At 43.9% G+C, this 18,889-nt stretch overlaps 1 protein-coding gene and 1 pseudogene across 4 annotated transcripts; both read left to right on the plus strand.

Annotated features, from left to right (window-relative positions):
- The window catches only part of LOC127755799 (disease resistance protein RGA5-like), a 33,246-nt pseudogene extending 26,646 nt beyond the window's left edge, over nucleotides 1-6,600 (plus strand).
- Nucleotides 6,601-11,504: 4,904 nt separating this feature from the next.
- LOC127755067 (disease resistance protein RGA5-like) lies at nucleotides 11,505-18,453 on the plus strand. 4 transcript variants are annotated; one of them, XR_008012952.1, is made up of 5 exons: nucleotides 11,505-11,724; nucleotides 12,569-13,549; nucleotides 14,336-16,253; nucleotides 16,422-16,588; nucleotides 16,862-18,453. XR_008012952.1 is itself a non-coding variant. In XM_052280702.1 (4 exons), the coding sequence occupies exons 2-4, from the start codon at nucleotides 12,729-12,731 to the stop codon at nucleotides 16,521-16,523; spliced, it is 2,841 nt and encodes a 946-aa protein (XP_052136662.1). In that variant the 5' UTR covers nucleotides 11,505-11,724; nucleotides 12,569-12,728; the 3' UTR covers nucleotides 16,524-18,453. The 4 variants fall into 4 exon arrangements, 2 of the variants coding, with proteins under 2 accessions (XP_052136662.1, XP_052136663.1); XR_008012951.1 differs by having other exon boundaries at nucleotides 17,502-18,453; XM_052280702.1 differs by having other exon boundaries at nucleotides 16,422-18,453.
- The last annotated feature ends 436 nt before the right edge of the window (nucleotides 18,454-18,889 follow it).

Raw genomic sequence — 18,889 nt, forward strand, 5'->3', positions numbered from 1 at the left:
CGGTGGATCGGCCGTCCTTCTGCCAGAACTGTTTCTGCCAGGCACAAAGCGCGGGCGAAACGTCCTATGCACTAACCTCCTAGTTTCCCTTCGCAAAGTTAGGGAACTCGGCGATGTGCTCGCAGCCGAACTGCTGCAGAAGGCCATGGTGAAGGCCGCCGATACGCGCACATAGCAATCGCCGTATGCAGTGGTGCAGTCCGAGATCGCACCGCCGGCCTGCTGAGTCCACTCCGAGAAGTCAAAGGCAGAAGCATCTTCGGCAGGGACTCCACGCACTCTCACCCCCATGTCGGAAAGGGCAAGGCGGAGCGTTTGGCACGCAGTCTTCGCGGACTCGGTGGTCTTCACCATCTCCCGCGCAAACTGCTGCGCCTCCGTTTTCCTCACCTCTTGGCGAAGAGCCTCCATCTTCGGCTCGGTGAGGTTGTAGTAGTCAGTCAGAGCGGCGGAGTGAGTTTGCTCCTTTTTGAGCTCAGCCTTGAGGCGCTCAATCTCCGCCTTCACCTCACTCCCTTTCTCCAATTCAGCCTGGAGCCGCTTGTTCTCGGCCTTCGACTCTTTAAGGGCATGGGTGAGGCCTTCCATTTCCAAGCTCTTACGGCCCAGTTCGTCATCCTTGGCTCGAAGACGGTTCTTCAAACCGTCAAGATGAGCCCGCATGGTTCGTTCGGTTGAACATTAGGCCGCGAGAATCTGTTTAAAAAAACAGAGAGATGGGGTAAACAACTAAGACAAGTTGTCAAAAAACGTCGACTAAAAAAACGAAAAAATCGAGGTACGTACCCGAACCGCCAAGCTCTTGATGGCAGAGCAGCCCTCGTCAAACTCGTTCAGCTCTGTGAACAAGCTCAAGCTCCCAGCCAGAGAGACGAGGTTGCTCACCCCCTCGATGAAGGAGATAAGCTCCGCCCGGGTCTCGAAATCGCCCGGGGCGGAGTGGGGTACCACGAGGGAGTAATCCGAAATAGACGTTTCGGCCGCTGCTTTCTTCCCCTTCCCAAGGGCAAGCCGAAGATCCGGGCAGCCGAACCGGGCAGCCGAAGATCCTAGCCGCGGTCTTGACAACCTGATCGGCCGAAGCAGAAGTCCCGGCAACACTACCTCCCGCTCTGCCCGCATCGACCGCGGCGCCAGGTGCGGTCGAAAGCCCTAAGCTCCGGCCAGCAAGCGAAGTAGGGGTTTCGTCCGAGGACTCGTCATCACTAAAGACGCGTGCGACATCGATGAACCCTTTCTTCTTGGAGGTCTTCTTGACCTGACCCCCCTTCGCCACCTTGGCCGCTGCGATTGCGACCAGCGCCTTCGCCCCCTCCACGTTCTTTCAGCGGAGGGGGGAGCAGTTCGACTGCACCCCGGTCTCGACGTGCTCAGGGCTCGGAGTTGGAGTGTAGCCGGGCATCTCGGTGCGGTTGTCGGCAGCCTCTTCCGCGGCCTTTTCGGCCGTCATTTCCATCTCCTCCACATCCTCCCCCTCCTCTCCGCCATCATTGTCATCGACGGTGTCTTCGTCGTTGGCGTCGGAGTCAGTGGAGGCAGGGACCCTTCGCTTATGAGGGGCCAATTTCACCTGCCCGCGCATCCGCTTCCGTGAAGGCCCCGCATCATCATCAGCCTTGAGGGGGTTCATCCGGGGAGGCAGTTCGCCATCATAAACACGGTTCACCTGGCCGTGTAAGCAGCTGGCTGAACTCAACGACCGACACATCACCGATCATCCTTCGGGCTTCGGTGTCGGCCTGACCAAGAGTCAACACTGCCAAAACAAAAGGTGTAACCATATTAAGCGTCGAACCGGGGAAAAAGAGCGAAGCACAGATGCGCATAAGAAAAGCATAGGCTCACTATTCTCCCCCGTAGGCAAGACCAGCTTCGGCAAGCCGTCGACCTCGTTGTCCTGATCGACCGCAACTTGCCACGACTGGGAGAGGGAGAAAATGCGGAGTATGCAGAACTCCTCCACCAAGTCGCGGCAACTAAGGCGGGAACAGATCTTGCGCAGCAAGGCGAACCGGGCTTCCATGGCACCGTCAACGGTGACCTTGGGCTTCTTGTTCGGTGCAATCGCCCTGCGTCGACACCGAAGGGCTTTCGCCACTTCGGACCCAACCTCGAAGGGGATGGAGTGGTAGAACCACTTCGCCATCCAATGGCGATCCCACTTCGACATAGCGGCGTTCACCGGCCAGAGATCGGTGTGCTCGGGGCGAACATTGAAGTTCACACTCCCGAACGCCGTCTTCTTCGTCCCGGCCGGGGTGACCACCGTCTTCGAGTTCACGGTGGCAAAGAACACGGCGCCGAATAGCTCGGAGCTTGGTTCGAACCCAGCGGTTTGGCACGCCCAGTCGAAGATGGCGATCCGGACGAGCGCCGACGGGCTCAGCTGGGGGAGCTCCACCTGGAAAAGTCGAAGGATCTCCGGCAACAACACGTTGCACGGAAATCGAAGGCCCACCTCAAAGAAGACGGCAAATACCACCGTCCGGGTGTCGCCAGGCTTCGGCACCACGGCCTTCCCCGGGGCGAAGGCCTGCCCCTCCACCACCGCGCTGGAGCTGATCAAATTCGCCAGCTCGTCGTCATCCATGAGCAAAACCCCTAAAAAGGCGGTGGTGTCATCGTCGATCCGGCCGGGATCGGGGCCCGTCGCAGAGGCTGGGTTTGGCTTGCGAGGAGCCATGGCGAAAGGCGTGCGCTGTGGCAGAAGGGGAGAACAGGCGAAAGGTATAGCAACTCAAAGGGCGCGGTGAAAGAAAAGGACGAAGAAAGAGGAAACGTTCACGGTGAAAATGACGGAGGTGCGGCAGTGAAAAAGGGGAAGGGGGGAATATATAGCCCACCCAGGCGACGGTTTGCCTTCCCACCCAATCATGACCCGCCACGTGTCATAAGGGTAGGCGAAACAGTAAATTTCCATCGACCGAGCCGCACAGTGACGAGCCCAAGAAGAAAAGCCCATCACTGTTCATTTCGGCCCAGTGAAAAGAATTAGAACAGCTTCATCGTCCGCAAAAGGCGAAAGCTGCAAAACATTACTAACCACCGAAATACAAGTACATGCAGTGCACACGTTCTTTGCAGGATTCCAACATTGGTTTTGGCAGGAGCATCGGTTGAAAGGGGGCGCCTCATACCATACCACATGGTTTGCATGGTCTCGGCCGAAGCTCCTATCTCACCCTTGCCCGTGAGGGGCTTGTTGGCGGTATGCCATGAGACCCTTCGACCAGACCCACCGAAACCACGCGACCAGCTAGGATTCAGGCTCAAGGCGTCAAGTTCATCGGGGCGAAGCTCCATGGCAAAGACTATACGGCGAAGACGGCAAAAGGATGAAGCCTCATGGCGAAGGCCGTGCGTCCTGGGCGAAGGTCAAATAGCAAGGGGTACACGCCGAAGGAGGATGACTTCGCCATATCGAAGCCAGCTCCGAGGAGGCCCAAGGGGCCATCCCAGCCGCTTCGGCCCATGGGCCATTGGGCCAATGTTCGCCAACTTGACCCATTAGAGACCCGTGTGCCTCAATTACCATGTATGCCCATGTAAATGTCTCTTTCATAAGGGCAACCATGTAAATTCCCCTGTAAAACCTAAACCCTAATAGGGGGACCTGTAATAGGGATATAAATAGACCCCTAGAACCATGTAAAAAGGGGGATCCCAAGAAAAATTCTCAAAGTTAATACAGTTTACTGCTTTCCAACATTGTTGAGTGACCACGTCCTTCGACGTATGCAGTTGTCGTTTCAACAACAGTCTCTGTTGTTGGATTTGGAGGATTGGGCAAGACAACTATTGCTAAAGCAGTGTTTGATATACTAAAAGTGCAGTTTGACTGTGTTGGTTTTGTTCCTGTCTGTCAAAACCCTGACTTACAAAGAGTTCTCAAGGACATCCTAATTGAAGTTAATATGCACAAGTACATGGAATTCAGTGCAGCAACGCAAAGTGAAATGCGTCTTATTGATGAGCTCCGAGAATATTTTGAGAATAGAAGGTATGTTCATGATTGGCATGTGCTTATGTGAGTTTTATTAGTTACTACTCCATGATGTGTGTTTCATTAGTTGATGATTGCAGTTGTTGTACATTAAAAATATGTAATAGTCGTGAAGATAGATCTTTATCTATATTTATTTACCAAAGGCTTCTATAGAGGTTTTCAACACATTAATCGGAAAGGAAAAAAAATCGCATTTTACTAGAAAAACTGAAAATGCTAGGAATTTGAATGATAGTCATAGAGCAAGATCAGATATGTGACCATCTATTATCACTGGATTAAACCACTCATCGCTAGTACTAGGGATTAATTTGACTCAAAACAAATTGATTGAAATCAAGTGGAAAAAACCGAGAATTACATATATACATAATTGTTTTTAGCACCCATATAGACTCAATTCAATACAAAAAATGAGATTTCAGACGTGAAGTTATTCCCCCATGTTGAGCAATCTGTTGATGTCTGCTTATGAAACTTTGTGTCATTGATGGTCATAAATTTCTTATTTTCTAAGCCATACCCCTCCTATTCACATTTGGCTAGGTACTTGATTGTCATTGATGATGTATGGGAGACATCAACATCGAAAATTATAGAATGCGCTTTGATTGATAGTAATTGTGGAAGTAGAGTAATCACAATAACTTGTAACTCTCTAGTAGCCAAAGAAGTTGCTAACGAGTTCGGTGATGTTTACATCATGGAGCCCCTTTCCAATAATAACTCAAAAAAAAGTTATTCTGCAATAGAATATTTGGTGCTAGCTGCAAAGGTTCAACCAATAATAATTCGGTTGAGGCAATAAAAAATATCTTAAAGAAATGTGGTGGTGTTCCATTATCTATAACTACAAATAGCAAGTTTGTTGGTTCATAAACCAGTGGAGTCCATTGGTTTTGGGCCTGGAGATCAAAATGAAGTAGTTCAAAATAGTAGGAAGATATTGTTGTTTAGTTACTATGATCTGCCATCACATCTAAAGACTTGTATGCTGTATCTAAGCATATACTCGGAAGATCATTGGATCGAAAAGGATTGTTTAATATGGAAGTGGGTAGCTAAAGGATTTATCCATGAGGAATAAGGCAATAGCTTATTTTAGGTCGAAGAGAGGTACTACATCGAGCTTATAGATAGAAGCTTGATTCGGTCTACGGAGACATGCGATCGACTAAGTGGATGGTTGCTACATCCATGACATGGTGCCAAATCTCGTTCACATCTTGGCAACCAGAGAAAACTTTGTAAAAATATTAGACAGAGTAGCTGAGGAGCATAGCTCGCCTTCACAGAGTAGCATTGTCCGTAGGTGCATTACACAAGAGGGGGAACCAAGATAAAAACAATATCTTGGCAGCCAACATGATACAGCTGAGGTCATTCAATGCTATTGAATGTCCTATTAGCATGATGCCATCACTTGTGAGCTTCCAGGTTCTACGCGTGCTAGCGTTAGAACATTGTGATGTCAATGAAGGCTTACATTTAAAGCATCTCCGAAAGTTACATCAGTTGAGGTACCTAGTATTAAGATCCATAAATGTTGTTGAGTTCCCAAGGGAAATAGGGACCTCAAGCACCTACAGGCATTGGACATCCTATACACGTACTTGAAGGAACTGCCAGCGACCGTCGGCAAGCTAAGCAAGCTGATGTGTGCTTGCGTGTGAATCGAGGAATGCGATTGCCGACGGGGGTTGGGAATCTAAGGTCACTGGCTCACTGCAGGAGCTACAACTGGACTAGGAACCCATTGACGTGTACAAAACCGTCGCCATGGATGTGGGCAAGCTAACGGAGCTGAGGATGCTCGAGATTTCTGTAGAATGTAGATTGACGAGGCCATTGGGAAGACACTACCGGAGTCTGTGTGCGGCTTGCACAAAATCCAGAGCCTGGTGATAAACTCCTCCTCTACAAACAAGATGACCAGATAGGAAAGCTAGGTCAACTGGGAGCCCCCACGGCAGCTCCGCCAGTTCTCCGTGTTCCCCATCTGGCTGCCTCGGTTGCCTGGCGTGGGTGAACTCCATGCGCGCCCCATACCTCTGCAGCCTAGAGCTTCGGGTGTTGGCCATGGAAGTTGAGGACCTTGACATGATTGTGAGGCAGAGAATTTCTTGGGTAGTTGTTGTTGGCGGTGGACTATTTCCGAGCCTGAGGAACTATGAGGCAAACATAGCTCACATTTCTTCCAGGAATGATGCCGATGCTTAACAGGCTTGTATTCTGGCTGCGGCTGTCTGAAGATGGTGCCGCGGGTGACATTGGCTTGGGGAACCTCCCTCTGCTCAGTTACGTCGAGAGGTTAACCTCAACTGCAGAGGTGTGACGGGCAGGCAGGTGGAAGATGCAAAGGTGGCATTGAGGCAGGTGGAGCGTACTCACCCCAACAGTCCTGCCATTCGTGTACTGTTACAAGGATGATGAATCGCCTGAAAAATGAACAAAGCGATTCATGGTGCAAAGGGTACATGTGGTTTTTGTTTGTTAATCTATCTATCTATACCTCTATACCTATACTAATCGGGCACTTTTTTGGAGCTCTCACGTTAATCAAAAAGATCTTACCATTGATTAAACAATCTGTAATATGTCAACCGTTGATTATAATCTACGTGGTGGGTCTTTTAAAGACTATGTAATAACCTATATTGTCAAGCCCATCGATCTGATCCATTCACATGCGTATTCTTTTTTCTTTTTCTTTCGACGGTGGGTATTTTTTTTCTTTTTTCTAAACCGATGAGCAGTCCAAATCGGTGGTACTGATCTAGAGTCTATCCATATTTACTGGGATATTGATGATATATATCTCTTTTTTTCCAAAACAACTCATATTAAGCATGCAATACATAAACATGTACGTTATCTACTAGGTCTACGGCAGTCTGTTTAGGTTTATAATTTTTAAAAACTTGCACATACTACTCTGAGATCGATCTGATCAGACGCAATGGAAGACACAGGCATGGCCATCGCGCCGGCAGCAGCAAATGACGGAGAAAGGTAGGAGGAAACGGTACATACAATTCCCATCTTATGCCACTTATGTTCTGCTCGCTCGGCCGCGGCAAAGGCGAATATATCAACATGATCGGATCTAGCAGCACACAATCACTAAGGCGAGGTTGACGTGCGGCCGGTGAGCGCCGGAAAAGCACACAACATCGGGCGAACGCTAATTGCTGTTTTCTCAATCGTTAAGGTTTGATTCTAACTTCTAATTTCCAGTTCAATTCTCTTTACATACATGCTTCTCATCTGTCACAACGTCCAATAGGAATTAATCTACGTCATCACCATACCGTATATATTTTTTATGTTCAGATGTTGATTCAACATCAACAAGTTCGCTTGCACCTAAGAAGCCAATCCATGGTCATCGTATCATAATAATTCATAAAAGTCTTCCATCTATCTGCTTTGACAAATTTCGCTGGCATTTAGGAAGATCCATAGTGCTCGCCGCATGTACAATTCAAGTAAGTATTCCATCAATTTGCATAGTCTAACTTTTTAATCTGTATTTGATCTACTTTTATCATTCTTCTTATATTCACTCTGTCCTTAAATATAAGCGATTTCAAATTTTTTTTTAGAGATTACGAATGAAGGCAAAAATGAAGATAAATTTAATAAAGGGGTGTAGGGGCAGTGGAACGATGGTTAGGGATAAGATTGATCGAAAAATATTAAATGAGAGGTGGCTTTACAAAGTTCTATTTTCCTGATTAACTTGGTAGCTCAAAGAAAGTGTCCAATAGATTGAAGATGTGCTGACCACAATGGAACTTCCAAACTGCATGCAAGCGAAATTAGTGAAAGCAAATTGACAATACATGTAGATAAATAACTCTAGCATGATATTAATCACATCAATAATCGAGATGCATGTCTCCCATAGAGTACTAATACAAGGTTCTACTCCGTATATATAATTTATATTTGTGGATAGACTTTGAAGTCTAGGATCGAAAATTTTTGTGGATGAAGGGAGTATATTTGTTTTACAATATATTTTTTTCCTAAGTTATATGAATTTGCTACCCTTATTATTATATTGTTAAAACTTTTCATATTTATGTTCAAATATATGTTCAGACTTTCTTAAACTATCCCCACAAAAAAAAGACTTTCTTAACCATCCGTATATTATTTAATTAGTTGATGCATCATAAATTTTGCATTATACAGGTGGTCATGCAAAGGTAAAGGGCATGGAAAAAAAACAATAGATATGCATGTGCAATTTTTTACGATAATGATGCATGTATGGCTTCAGTGAAGTAGGAGTAATATACACGCATGCATGCAAAAAGATAAATGGTGTGCAGTGAAACATGGCTTATTTTCGTCCCTATTTTCCAAAACCACGGAAAAAAGAATAATCCCATGCATTTTGTTGATCCTACAGTATCCGCATTTTGTTGATCCTACAGTATCCTAACATGGCACACAAAGAAACATCATTGGACACGGAACCAATCCATTAACATTATGGTAGGACAGTACAGTAGAGTTCTTGATTTGGCTCCTAGAACTAATCCATTAATATTTATACGTAGTACATGATATCCTCTTACTATATGTTACTTGCTTTTCATCCTTTATGTCATGTTCTCACAATATATAAGTATATGTGTGTCATCCTATATCACTATAATCTGTTGCATGCTTCATCCAGCAGTTGAACAATTTATGTTTTCATTAATATTCATTACTTCAGAAAAATACATGATTCCTCCAACAAATTCAGATGAAGTACTTTTCTTTTAATCAATGTTGAGGGATAAACATGACTAAAATTATTTTATTTATTATTAATCCAATAATAGTATATTGAGATATTGTATTAAGAAAACATGCCATTGGAAGTCATACTCAAAATGAATTAAAAAACATGAATTTTATCCTTTAATTATTCTATTGATTAGGAATCAATAATTAAAAATGTATATTTCAAAAAAACTCTTCTTTTAATATAATCTAAGAGCCATCGCAATTAGAAAAGACCACATATTCATACATAACTGAAATTTTAATATTTATGATGATATAAATAAATAGCCCATGCAACGTATGGGTTGGCGGCTAGTCATGATTAATCGATTGATTGGTCGATTCCGTTCCCCTACACGTACGTCTTCCCAGTTCAGAATCTGTAACTAATCAGCTTTGTTCTCAGTTAGCGTATTACATATATTCCTCAGTTCATATCCCTCTCTCAATTTCAACTTCAGGTGGAAATGAAACGGGACAAAGATGATGATGATGGCGATGGTGGGATGATTTAAGTATATTCTGACAAAGAGGTGCTTTACTTGCGCGTGCAAACATGTTTGGTTTTGTTGCTCGGGTTGCGTAATTAATTACCTGGTCTTAATTACTGGCTACTTGTTTGTTTGTGCCTGTTTGAGCTGGACAATGATGCTGGCATCCTGCCCAAGTGGAGGAGGCTGCTACGCACCAATCTTAATTAGGCCATCCCAACCCTGCATGTCATCTAGTTTTCATAGCATTAAATACATTGACACATAAGCAAAAAATCCTATGTGACAAGAGAGTTAATGATGAGAGAGATAAAAAGATGAAGAAACCATTTCTCATGCAAGAAACCATTTCTACACAAGAACCAAGAATAAAATTAAGGGGATAGGTGAATAAAAGGAGAGAGAAGAGAGGGGATTGGATGAGAATTTAATTTTGAGACACTACCCATTGTATATATAATTTCTACATATAGTGTCTATATGACATGGTAAGTATAGAAACTAATTGATAGTTTCTGGGTTAGGGATGGCCTTACTGGCTATCTGTACTCTTTCATCCCAATGCAATAGTATAAGTGAACGAGTTTTCCCAAACTTGTACCCTGCTGAACTCAAATATATGTTGTTTTATACTGGGTATAAGAAATAAGAAAACTATCAAATAAAATAACTTTATTGTCTTTCAATTGTATTGCATTGGGAAAGATGAATCGCTTTGTTCAATCCATTTGTTCTTGTGAAATAAATTGACACCAGGATGCTTAATTACATATACCATCCTTACACAAGAGGATGGTATAGCATTACAAAGGGAGACATGTAATTAAGCAACCTAACGTCAATTTATTTTACAAGAACAAATGGATTGAACAAAGCAATTCATCTTTCCCAGTGCAAAGGGCATGTAGCTTAGTGGTTGCAGTGACCTGAGTAGCAATTTCATAGGTTAAGTTCCTAAATTAAAATGGCTACATATATCCAGTTGGATATAGAGGCCGGGTAAAAAAATTCCCTTCTCTAAAAAAAATAAAAAAATTCAGGTTGGGTTATTTGAGGGCTAAGTTTCCTATTTGACAGGCTAAGTTCCTAAATTAAAATGGCTGCATATATCCGGTTAGATATGGAGACCAGGTAAAAAAATACCCTTCTCTAAAAAAAGAAAAAAATAAAAAAAAGAGGTGGCGGGACGCAGCAATCATGGCATCTGAATCTTGAGAACCAGCACCGAAGCAGTAAACCATACTCGGTTGGATATAAAGGCCGGGTAAAAAAATACCCTTCTCTAAAAAAAATAAAAAAAAGATGGTGGCGGGACATAGCCATCATGGCATCTAAATCTTGAGAACCAGCACCGATGCATATATCCGGTTGGATATAGAGACCAGGTAAAAAAATACCCTTCTCTAAAAAAAATAAAAAATTAAAAAAAGATGGTGGCAGGATGCAGCCATCATGGCATCTTAATCTTGAAAACCAACACCGAAGAAAAATAAAAAAAAAGATAGTGGCGGGACGCAGCCATCATGGCATCTGAATCTTTTGGATACAGAGGCCGGGTAAAAAAATATCCTTCTCTGAAAAAAATAAAAAAAAGATGGTGGTGGGACACAGCCATCATGGCATCTGAATCTTGAGAACCAGCACCGAAGCAGTAAACCATGCTATGCTGCCTGTCCAGGGTGAGAACTTAGTGCCCTGACAATGTAGTATTCAGCTGAACCTTGTTAACAAATATTATGGCTCGGTATAGTCATCAAATTTGGATCTTTTACGGCATTCTTCCGCGTTTGGTAACTAATGTAATTTTTGGGGCTTGTTTTATAACACCCACTAAGGTTCAGATGGTGCTCACAAATATATTATCTCTTGTGTATACGATAAGTGGAGTTTCAATAAAAATTAAGACTAGGGACATATTGATGGCTTCCATCTGTGCTGCATATGTGTTTGCTGCGTAATCAGAAAAAAAAATACAATAAAGTCACTCCCCTGCACAACTCATCACATGAAAGTCCCTTGTTGCAGATAATAGAGTGTTACTTATGTGAGACTCGTGAAATAGTTCTATGAAACCCGTGAATAATGTCCATTCAGAATCATCTAATAATGCGGCCAATAAAGACATTGATTAAAGGAATCTTTGTGACCCCCCACATTGGCCCCTAATTAAAGAAAAACAATTGCAATAACTACCACCAGCTCTATTAATTAATCTCCTCTTCTCTTCTCCCTTCTCTCCTATTCTACCAGGGACACATCGCCTGCGACCTTCAGCGCGGCGGCTGCGGCGGTGGCCTAGGCAGCGGAGAGCTCGAGCTCGGCCTCCAGCCGTCCAGCGTGCGGCAGCGGCGGCCTTTGGCGAGCAACGACGGCCTCGGCCCCGGCCTCCAGCGAGCAGCTAGCATCAGTGGTGCGATGTGATTCGTGTTCTTCGAGTGTACTGTATGTTCTTCGATTTGACTCTTTTTGTTCAAGTTGAGAGTTCTGTTGTTACGACCACTATGTTTCTGTTTGATCTAATATGCCACACGGGTTAGATTCGTTATATTATTTTTAATAAATTTGATTGTATTCTGTAATTTAAATTTTGTGATTCGAGCTTTATTCATTCACTCTGAGCCGGCTCATCAGTGCCGAAAGTGTTGTGCCGGTTGGGAACCGACACAGATGAGGAATTCTAACTGGCACAGATGGAGCTTTGTGTACCAGTGACCTGCAAGTTATCCCCGCCATCACCACTCTCTCTAGCTACCCCAACCAGCAGCTGCCTGTGCATGAAGCCCACCACCGCTGCCGTTCCCTCATTTCCCTAGACTTTAAGGTGCCCAGCCATCCCTGTTGAACAGCAAGCAGAGGATACACACACCAGAGTACCTGATAGGGATGCAAGTGGGCAAGCCCACTACCCGTATAAAAACCCGCTTGCGAGTTCAGTTTTCATATGATAGTATAAAATTTAGAAGAAAACATGAACTAGAAGTGGGATAAGCGGCAAAAAAAAAAATCCAGCTTACCCACCCGGCTTGCATCCCTAGTACATGATACCTGTAATTGCGCTTCCGGCTTCTCTCTTTAATAGTTTCAGCAGTCTCAACATTTATTCAGTGCTATGGCTATATGTTTTTTCTTATTTCTTTTAAATTTACCCCTTATCTGTGAACATGATATGGCTGGCTCTTATGCCAAAATTTTGGATTCTTAAATCTTAATGAAGGATGCACGTTTCTACAAGACAAACTCCATCAACCTCTAACTCATGTGTTTCATATGTTTTCCATTTTACCAGGGCTTGTTGGGATATCAAATGATGAAGCTATGGGATTTGTGATGCGGTTATTGCAAATAGAGATTGTAAAAGCAGCTCACTGTTATAGTTAACATCATCTCATCATCGTTTTATTTGGAAAATCAACAAACAGAGAGAGGGGCGCACTGAACCATTCGAAATGGAGTTCACCACAGGGGCATTGGGTACGCTACTTCCCAAGTTAGGCAAGCTCCTCAAGGAAGAGTATGACCTGCAAAAGAGTGTAAAGGAGGGAATCATATTCCTGAAGACCGAGCTTGAGAGCATACAAGCAGCCCTAGAGAAGGTCTCAAAGGTGCAGCTAGACCAGCTAGACAAGCAAATCAAGATATGGGCTAGAGACGTGAGGGAGTTGTCCTACGACATTGAGGACAACATCGATACCTTTATGTTGCATATCAATGACATTGAGCCAAATAAGAAATATAACTTCACATGGTTAATTGATAAGTGCCAGAAGTCATTGTCCAAGGTAAAGATCCGCCATAAAATAGCCAATGACATCAAAGATATCAAGCGCCAAGTCATGGAGGTGATGGAACGGCACAAAAGATACATGATTGATGATATTGCAACTAAGCTTCCAACAACTATTGACCCTCGCATATTGACATTATATGAGAAGGTCACCAAGCTTGTTGGCATTGATAAGGCAAGTAATGATCTAATAAAAATGTTGTCTGTGGGGGACGGGGTGTCCGAGACCATGCTCAAAATGGTCTCTGTTGTTGGATTTGGAGGATTGGGCAAGACAACTCTTGCCAAAGTAGTGCTCGACAAGCTTAAAGTGCAATTTGATTGTTTTGGTTTTATTCCGGTTGGACAGAACCCTGACATCAAGAAAGTTCTCAAGGACATCTTAATTGAAGTTAATAAGGACAGGTATATGGTACTTGATGTATCAACGCTAAGTGAAAGGCATATGATTGATGAACTCCGAGAATATCTTGGAAATAGAAGGTATTTATGCAGTAGCACCAAATTAGTTGTTCTTCATGACAATCTTATGCTGATGGGAGTTTTATTAGCTACTAGCTGAAAAGTATTTTATAAGTTTCTAGTTGCAGTAGTTTGTACATTAAGTAAATCTGTATTGGTCTTATGTAGACATTTATCCATATGCCCTTACTTTTAATGCATTTTATATATTATAAATGGTAGATGTATATGTTTAAATGATGTGGAGATAATGATTTAACATTGCTTACATATTGAGTTCTAAAAATATATCAAAATTGTAAATGATATATCATATTTGCATGATGTCTAAAATACTCTATGTAATAATTGCTAGTGGATGATGATGTGGCACACTTGTATGTCGAGTTTTAGGACTTAGTGGGCATCAACTTTATAGTAAGATGAGTCTCCTTTAAAAACCTTTAGCTTCTAGCGTTACATGAGAGAAACATAAAATGCAAAGAATTCTAGTGTTTATTGCAGAGGAAGAGAAGATATATTTTACCATCTAACATCCAACTCGATCCAAAATGTACTGATGATTCATAAACTTCTAGAGTAATAAAATGATAATTCACATATACATATTTGTTTTAGGCACTCAAATTGACTCGATTTGAGACTGAAAAAATGATATTGAACTAGTGATTTATTCCCCATATTGAACAACTTGTGTTGACGATTGTTTATGCCACTTTGGATCCTTGATACTCATATGTCTTAGTTACAGAGATATACACTATATTGTTTTACTAATCCGTTCCCCTTTTTTTCCATTGTGGATAGGTACTTGATTGTTGTTGATGACATATGGGAGACATCAACATGGAATATTATTAAATGTGCTTTTCTAGATAATAATTGTGGAAGTAGAGTGATTGCAACAACTCGTATTTCTAATGTTGCTAGTGAAATTACAGAAGAATTTGGTGATGTTTACAGCATGGCGCCACTTTCTGATGATAACTCGAAAAAGTTGTTCTATAGCAGAATATCTCGTGCTGATTGCAACAGTCCTACTAATAATCAGTTGGTTGAGGAAACTGAAAAGATCTTAAAGAAATGTGGCGGTGTACCACTTTCTATAATTACAATGGCTAGTTTATTAGTTCATAAACCAATGGAGGATTGGTCCGAAGTGTATGAATCTATTGGTTTTGGGGTTGCAGATCAAAATGAGGTAGTTCAGAATACGAGGAAGATATTGTCTTTTAGCTACTACGATTTGCCTTCACACCTAAAGACTTGTATGCTTCACCTAAGCATATATCCAGAAGATAGTTTGATTGAGAAGGATGGTTTGATATGGAAGTGGGTAGCTGAAGGTTTTGTCCATGAGGAACAAGGGAAGACGTTATTTGAGGTCGGTGAGAGATACTTCATGCAGCTTATAAATAAAAGCATGATTCAACCAATGGAGAGATACGGTATTGTGAACGGGTGTCGTGTCCATGACATGGTGCTAGATCTCATTCGCATCCTGGCAACCAAAGAAAACTTTGTAAAGATATTGGACAGGGTACATGTGGATCCCAGCTCTTCTTCACAAAGCTACACAGTCCGTAGGATAGCATTGCACAAGAGATGGAACCAAGAAAGACTAGACGCCAGCATGACACGACTGAGGTCATTCAATGCCATGGAGTGTTCTATTAGTGTGATGCCCTCACTTATTAGCTTTCGAGTTCTACGTGTGCTAGCACTGGAAAGATGTAATGTCACAGGAGGATGTTGCCTCAAGCATCTTGGAAAGCTGCTTCATTTGAGGTACCTTGGACTTAGGTACACACGTGTTGCTGAAATCCCAAGCGAAATAGGTGATCTCGTACACCTACAGGTACTGGATGTCCTGGACACCTGGTTGGTGACACTACCGGTCACCATTGGAAACCTAAGAAGGCTAATGCGCCTATACATCAACATTAGAAGAAGAGCTCTTACCAGTGTTGGGAGCCTGACGTCACTGCAAGATCTGTCTCTCGGTACTGTATCCGATGACAGCTGCCCAAACTTCATTGCAGAGGTGTGCAAATTGACGGATCTGAGGAGGATTAAGATTAATTGGTCCAAGAAAACAGACGAGGGCTTGCTAGAGGCACTGGTGGAGTCCTTGCGCATCCTACACAAGTTACAGAACCTGGAGATCTGGTTCCCTATCCCGCTGGTTGAGTACCCAGTGATGAGTGGCTGGGAAGGTTGGGAGCCTGCGCGGCAACTCCGACAGTTCTGTATACACAACGTGGACCTGCCTCGGCTGCCGGCATGGGTGAACTCCATGTGTGTCCCGCACCTCTCCCACCTGGACCTTCGGGTTGTAGGCATGGAGACACGAGACCTGGACGTCCTTGCAATGATGCCGGCACTCTGCTTCCTCCGCATAGACGTCAAGGAGAGATTTTCGTGGACGGTCAGTGGCGGCGGATCATTCCCAAACCTGAGATACTGCGACACGAACATAGAACTCACCTTCCTTCAAGGAGCGATGCCGATGCTTCTGGATGTTGTTTTGATCGTGCGCGGATCTAGGGATGATCCTGCTAACAATGTTGGCTTGGGGAATCTCCCACTGCTCAAGAAAGTCCTTATTCTGCTCAATTGCGAAGGTGAGACGGCCAAGCAAGTTGAAGAAGTGGTGGTGGCATGGGAGCATACCGTCCATGCTCACCCCAACCGTCCAGTCATTTCTGTGCACCGATTTGGGGAGGTATGATTGGTTTCCTTAACCACTATTAATTGATTGATTAGTTAATATCTAGTACAGGGCCTTCTCAGTTGTAATTTTCCTCTCAAAAATTGCTAACTGATAAGCTTCTTTCTCGGTTAGCCTTTTATATTCCTCAATTTGTACCTGTCTCTTAATTTCAATTTTCAGTTCTTGATGAAAAAAGATGATGGTGATGATGAGGAGGAGATTTTAGCTACGTATGAAGTTGATGGAAGTGATCATGAGGAGGTATTAGAGCAGGTACAATAGCTAGCAGGTTCTGCACCGGCGATAAAAAGCTACATAAGCTGCAACGATGAGTTGGCAGAGAAAAGGTATGAGAGGAAGAGTCCCACTCCGGTGCTTTCTACTTGTAGTAGAAATTAATCCGAACCGTTGATCATATTTAATCGTAGGGTTGAGATGTAGTTCTACTCCCACCAGATTTTATAGGAGTAGAAATATGGAGGGGTATATTTGTCTAGAGGTAAAAATTCGAGTATGGATATTATCGTAATTTGTCTTTATCTAACTCTTCACCCTCCCTCTATCCCTCTATCCTATGTTAATCGACGACGTCATTCCCCATCATCCCTCTCTGTCGCCAGTTCCCCTCCATCCCCGACTCCGTCGCCGTCCATCTCCCTCGTCGCCTCTAGCGCCATCGGCATCTCCTTCCCCTCCAGCACCGTCGCCTCACCCGGCCTCGCTGCCTTCTCTGCCTCCTCCGTCGCCGTCCGTCTTCCCCGCCCGCGTCGCCTTCTCCGCCCCCCTCCGTCACTGTCCGCCTCCCCCGCCCTCGCCGCCTCCGTCGCCTCCTTCGTCGCCGTCCGTCTCCCCCGGCCGCGTCGCCTTCTCCGCGCCCCTCCGTCGCCGTCCGTCTCCCCAGCCCTCGCCGCCTTCTCCGCTCCCTCCGTCGCCATCCGTCTTCTGGCTTATTTATGCTCAAGTGTATGGAGCACTGGAATGGGGATCGGCTGGACAAAGGTTTTACACAGGAACGAATTGATGGGTTTAGAAGGAAGCGATAGTGGCAGTCTGATAGTTCACTCTTGTCAATGATATAAGATGACAGATGAGTAGTTAGACATTTAGATGATTTTAATCAAACTCTGGTATGGGATGTTTTTAATGAGTAGTTAGACTTACTTTTTTATTGTTCTTATTTATAACAATTGCAATCAACATACTGTTGCACATAAAGCTCTGATGCCCATCCAACCTGGTCTGGTCCTGTGATATGTGTAGGCAGAAAAGATGTTCTTGAGATATGTCAGAATATTTGTCCAAGGCAATCAGGCCAAACAGAACTGAGGGCAGCAATAATCTCTAAAATCAAAGGTGTTTTTGATTATTATTCTGTGATGAACAATTGGGCATTGGAGATTATTAGTTTTGTTAGTTGGAATTTATTCATGAAGTGGTTTTGGAGATGATTGGATTTCACAGGTGAATATACAGGAACTGCTGTGATTATATGTGGACCGGTCAGACCGGGCTTGTGCTGCCGGTCAGACCGGCGTGTAATGCGCGGTCAGACCGGCGCAGCCTGCGGTCTGACCGGCCGACACTGTGTCGGTTTCGGTTTCAGGTTGTTTATTTGGATATCCGAGTTTATTCCATGATTATGACTTCTAGATGGACACTATACGTATGTAATACTATTGTTTGCTGCTAATGAGTCAAGTTGGAGATAGCATGGTCTCGGAATATGGTTTCTTTGTTTGTTCCATGTGTAGGTGACTCGATGTCTCGGGAGAGTATTTGCGGTGATGGACCGGGAGTCGGCTTGGGAATAAGACGACGTCCGTGGTGGTCAGAGATCATGCGGGATACTAAGGCTAGAGTTGATGCACGTGGTTGATGGAGATTCCATATGGCATACGATGGAGTTATTCTGTGCGTATGGAATGCGGAGTCGAATTTGGAAGGAGTCCAAATTTGGTACGTTTGGTTATGTAAAGTTTCTTTCTTGTACTAGTGGGTTTCCTAAGGTGTTTAGGACTCCTAGTATGAGTTTGGTTCGTGGCTTTAGGCTGCCTACCTCATGTATAAATAGAGGGGGAGCGTGAGACTTCCCGGTATCGCTTTTGAGAGCAATAGAGTTGAGTTTTGAGTTAGGGTTTCGAGTTTAGTCGAAATTTTTGTAAGGAGTGCTGTTGATGCACTTTGTAAACACAGAGAGAAGTAATAAAGTCGTCATCCACTTTAAGAGTTCTTCAATTTTTGTTTACCGGGTTTCGGCGGTCAGACCGGCGGCTTACGGGCGGTCAGACCGGCGGCGGCGACAGCGGGCGACAGGCGATCTCGGCGGTTAGACCGGTAGAACAACACCGGTCAGACCAGCGGCTACACTTCGGTCAGACCGGCTAATCTATTTCGGTCAGACCGCGATCCATTGATTTCGAGGGTACAGATTGTGGATAATTAACATCATAAGAAGAATCAACAGATCTAAGATCACTCAAAATTTTATTAAATCTAGAAAGATAGTCATCCAAAACCTCTCCAGATTTCATCTCAAATTTAATGTATTCTTTTTTAAAAAGATCTCGACGAAGCTCTTTAATATTATTTGTTCCTTGATGAAAGTTTTTCAAAGCATTCCAAATCTCATGAGCAGTTTCAAGATGTGC

Source organism: Oryza glaberrima, chromosome 11, assembly GCF_000147395.1.
Source record: "Oryza glaberrima chromosome 11, OglaRS2, whole genome shotgun sequence".
Classification (NCBI taxonomy): domain Eukaryota; kingdom Viridiplantae; phylum Streptophyta; class Magnoliopsida; order Poales; family Poaceae; genus Oryza; species Oryza glaberrima.

Coding starts and splice junctions, on each gene's coding strand:
- LOC127755067 (XM_052280702.1), top strand. CDS start 12,729: ATGGAGTTCACCACAGGGGCATTGGGTACGCTACTTCCCAAGTTAGGC. Junction 13,550..14,335: donor GAATATCTTGGAAATAGAAG/GTATTTATGCAG, acceptor CATTGTGGATAG/GTACTTGATTGTTGTTGATG. Junction 16,254..16,421: donor CTGTGCACCGATTTGGGGAG/GTATGATTGGTT, acceptor TTCAATTTTCAG/TTCTTGATGAAAAAAGATGA.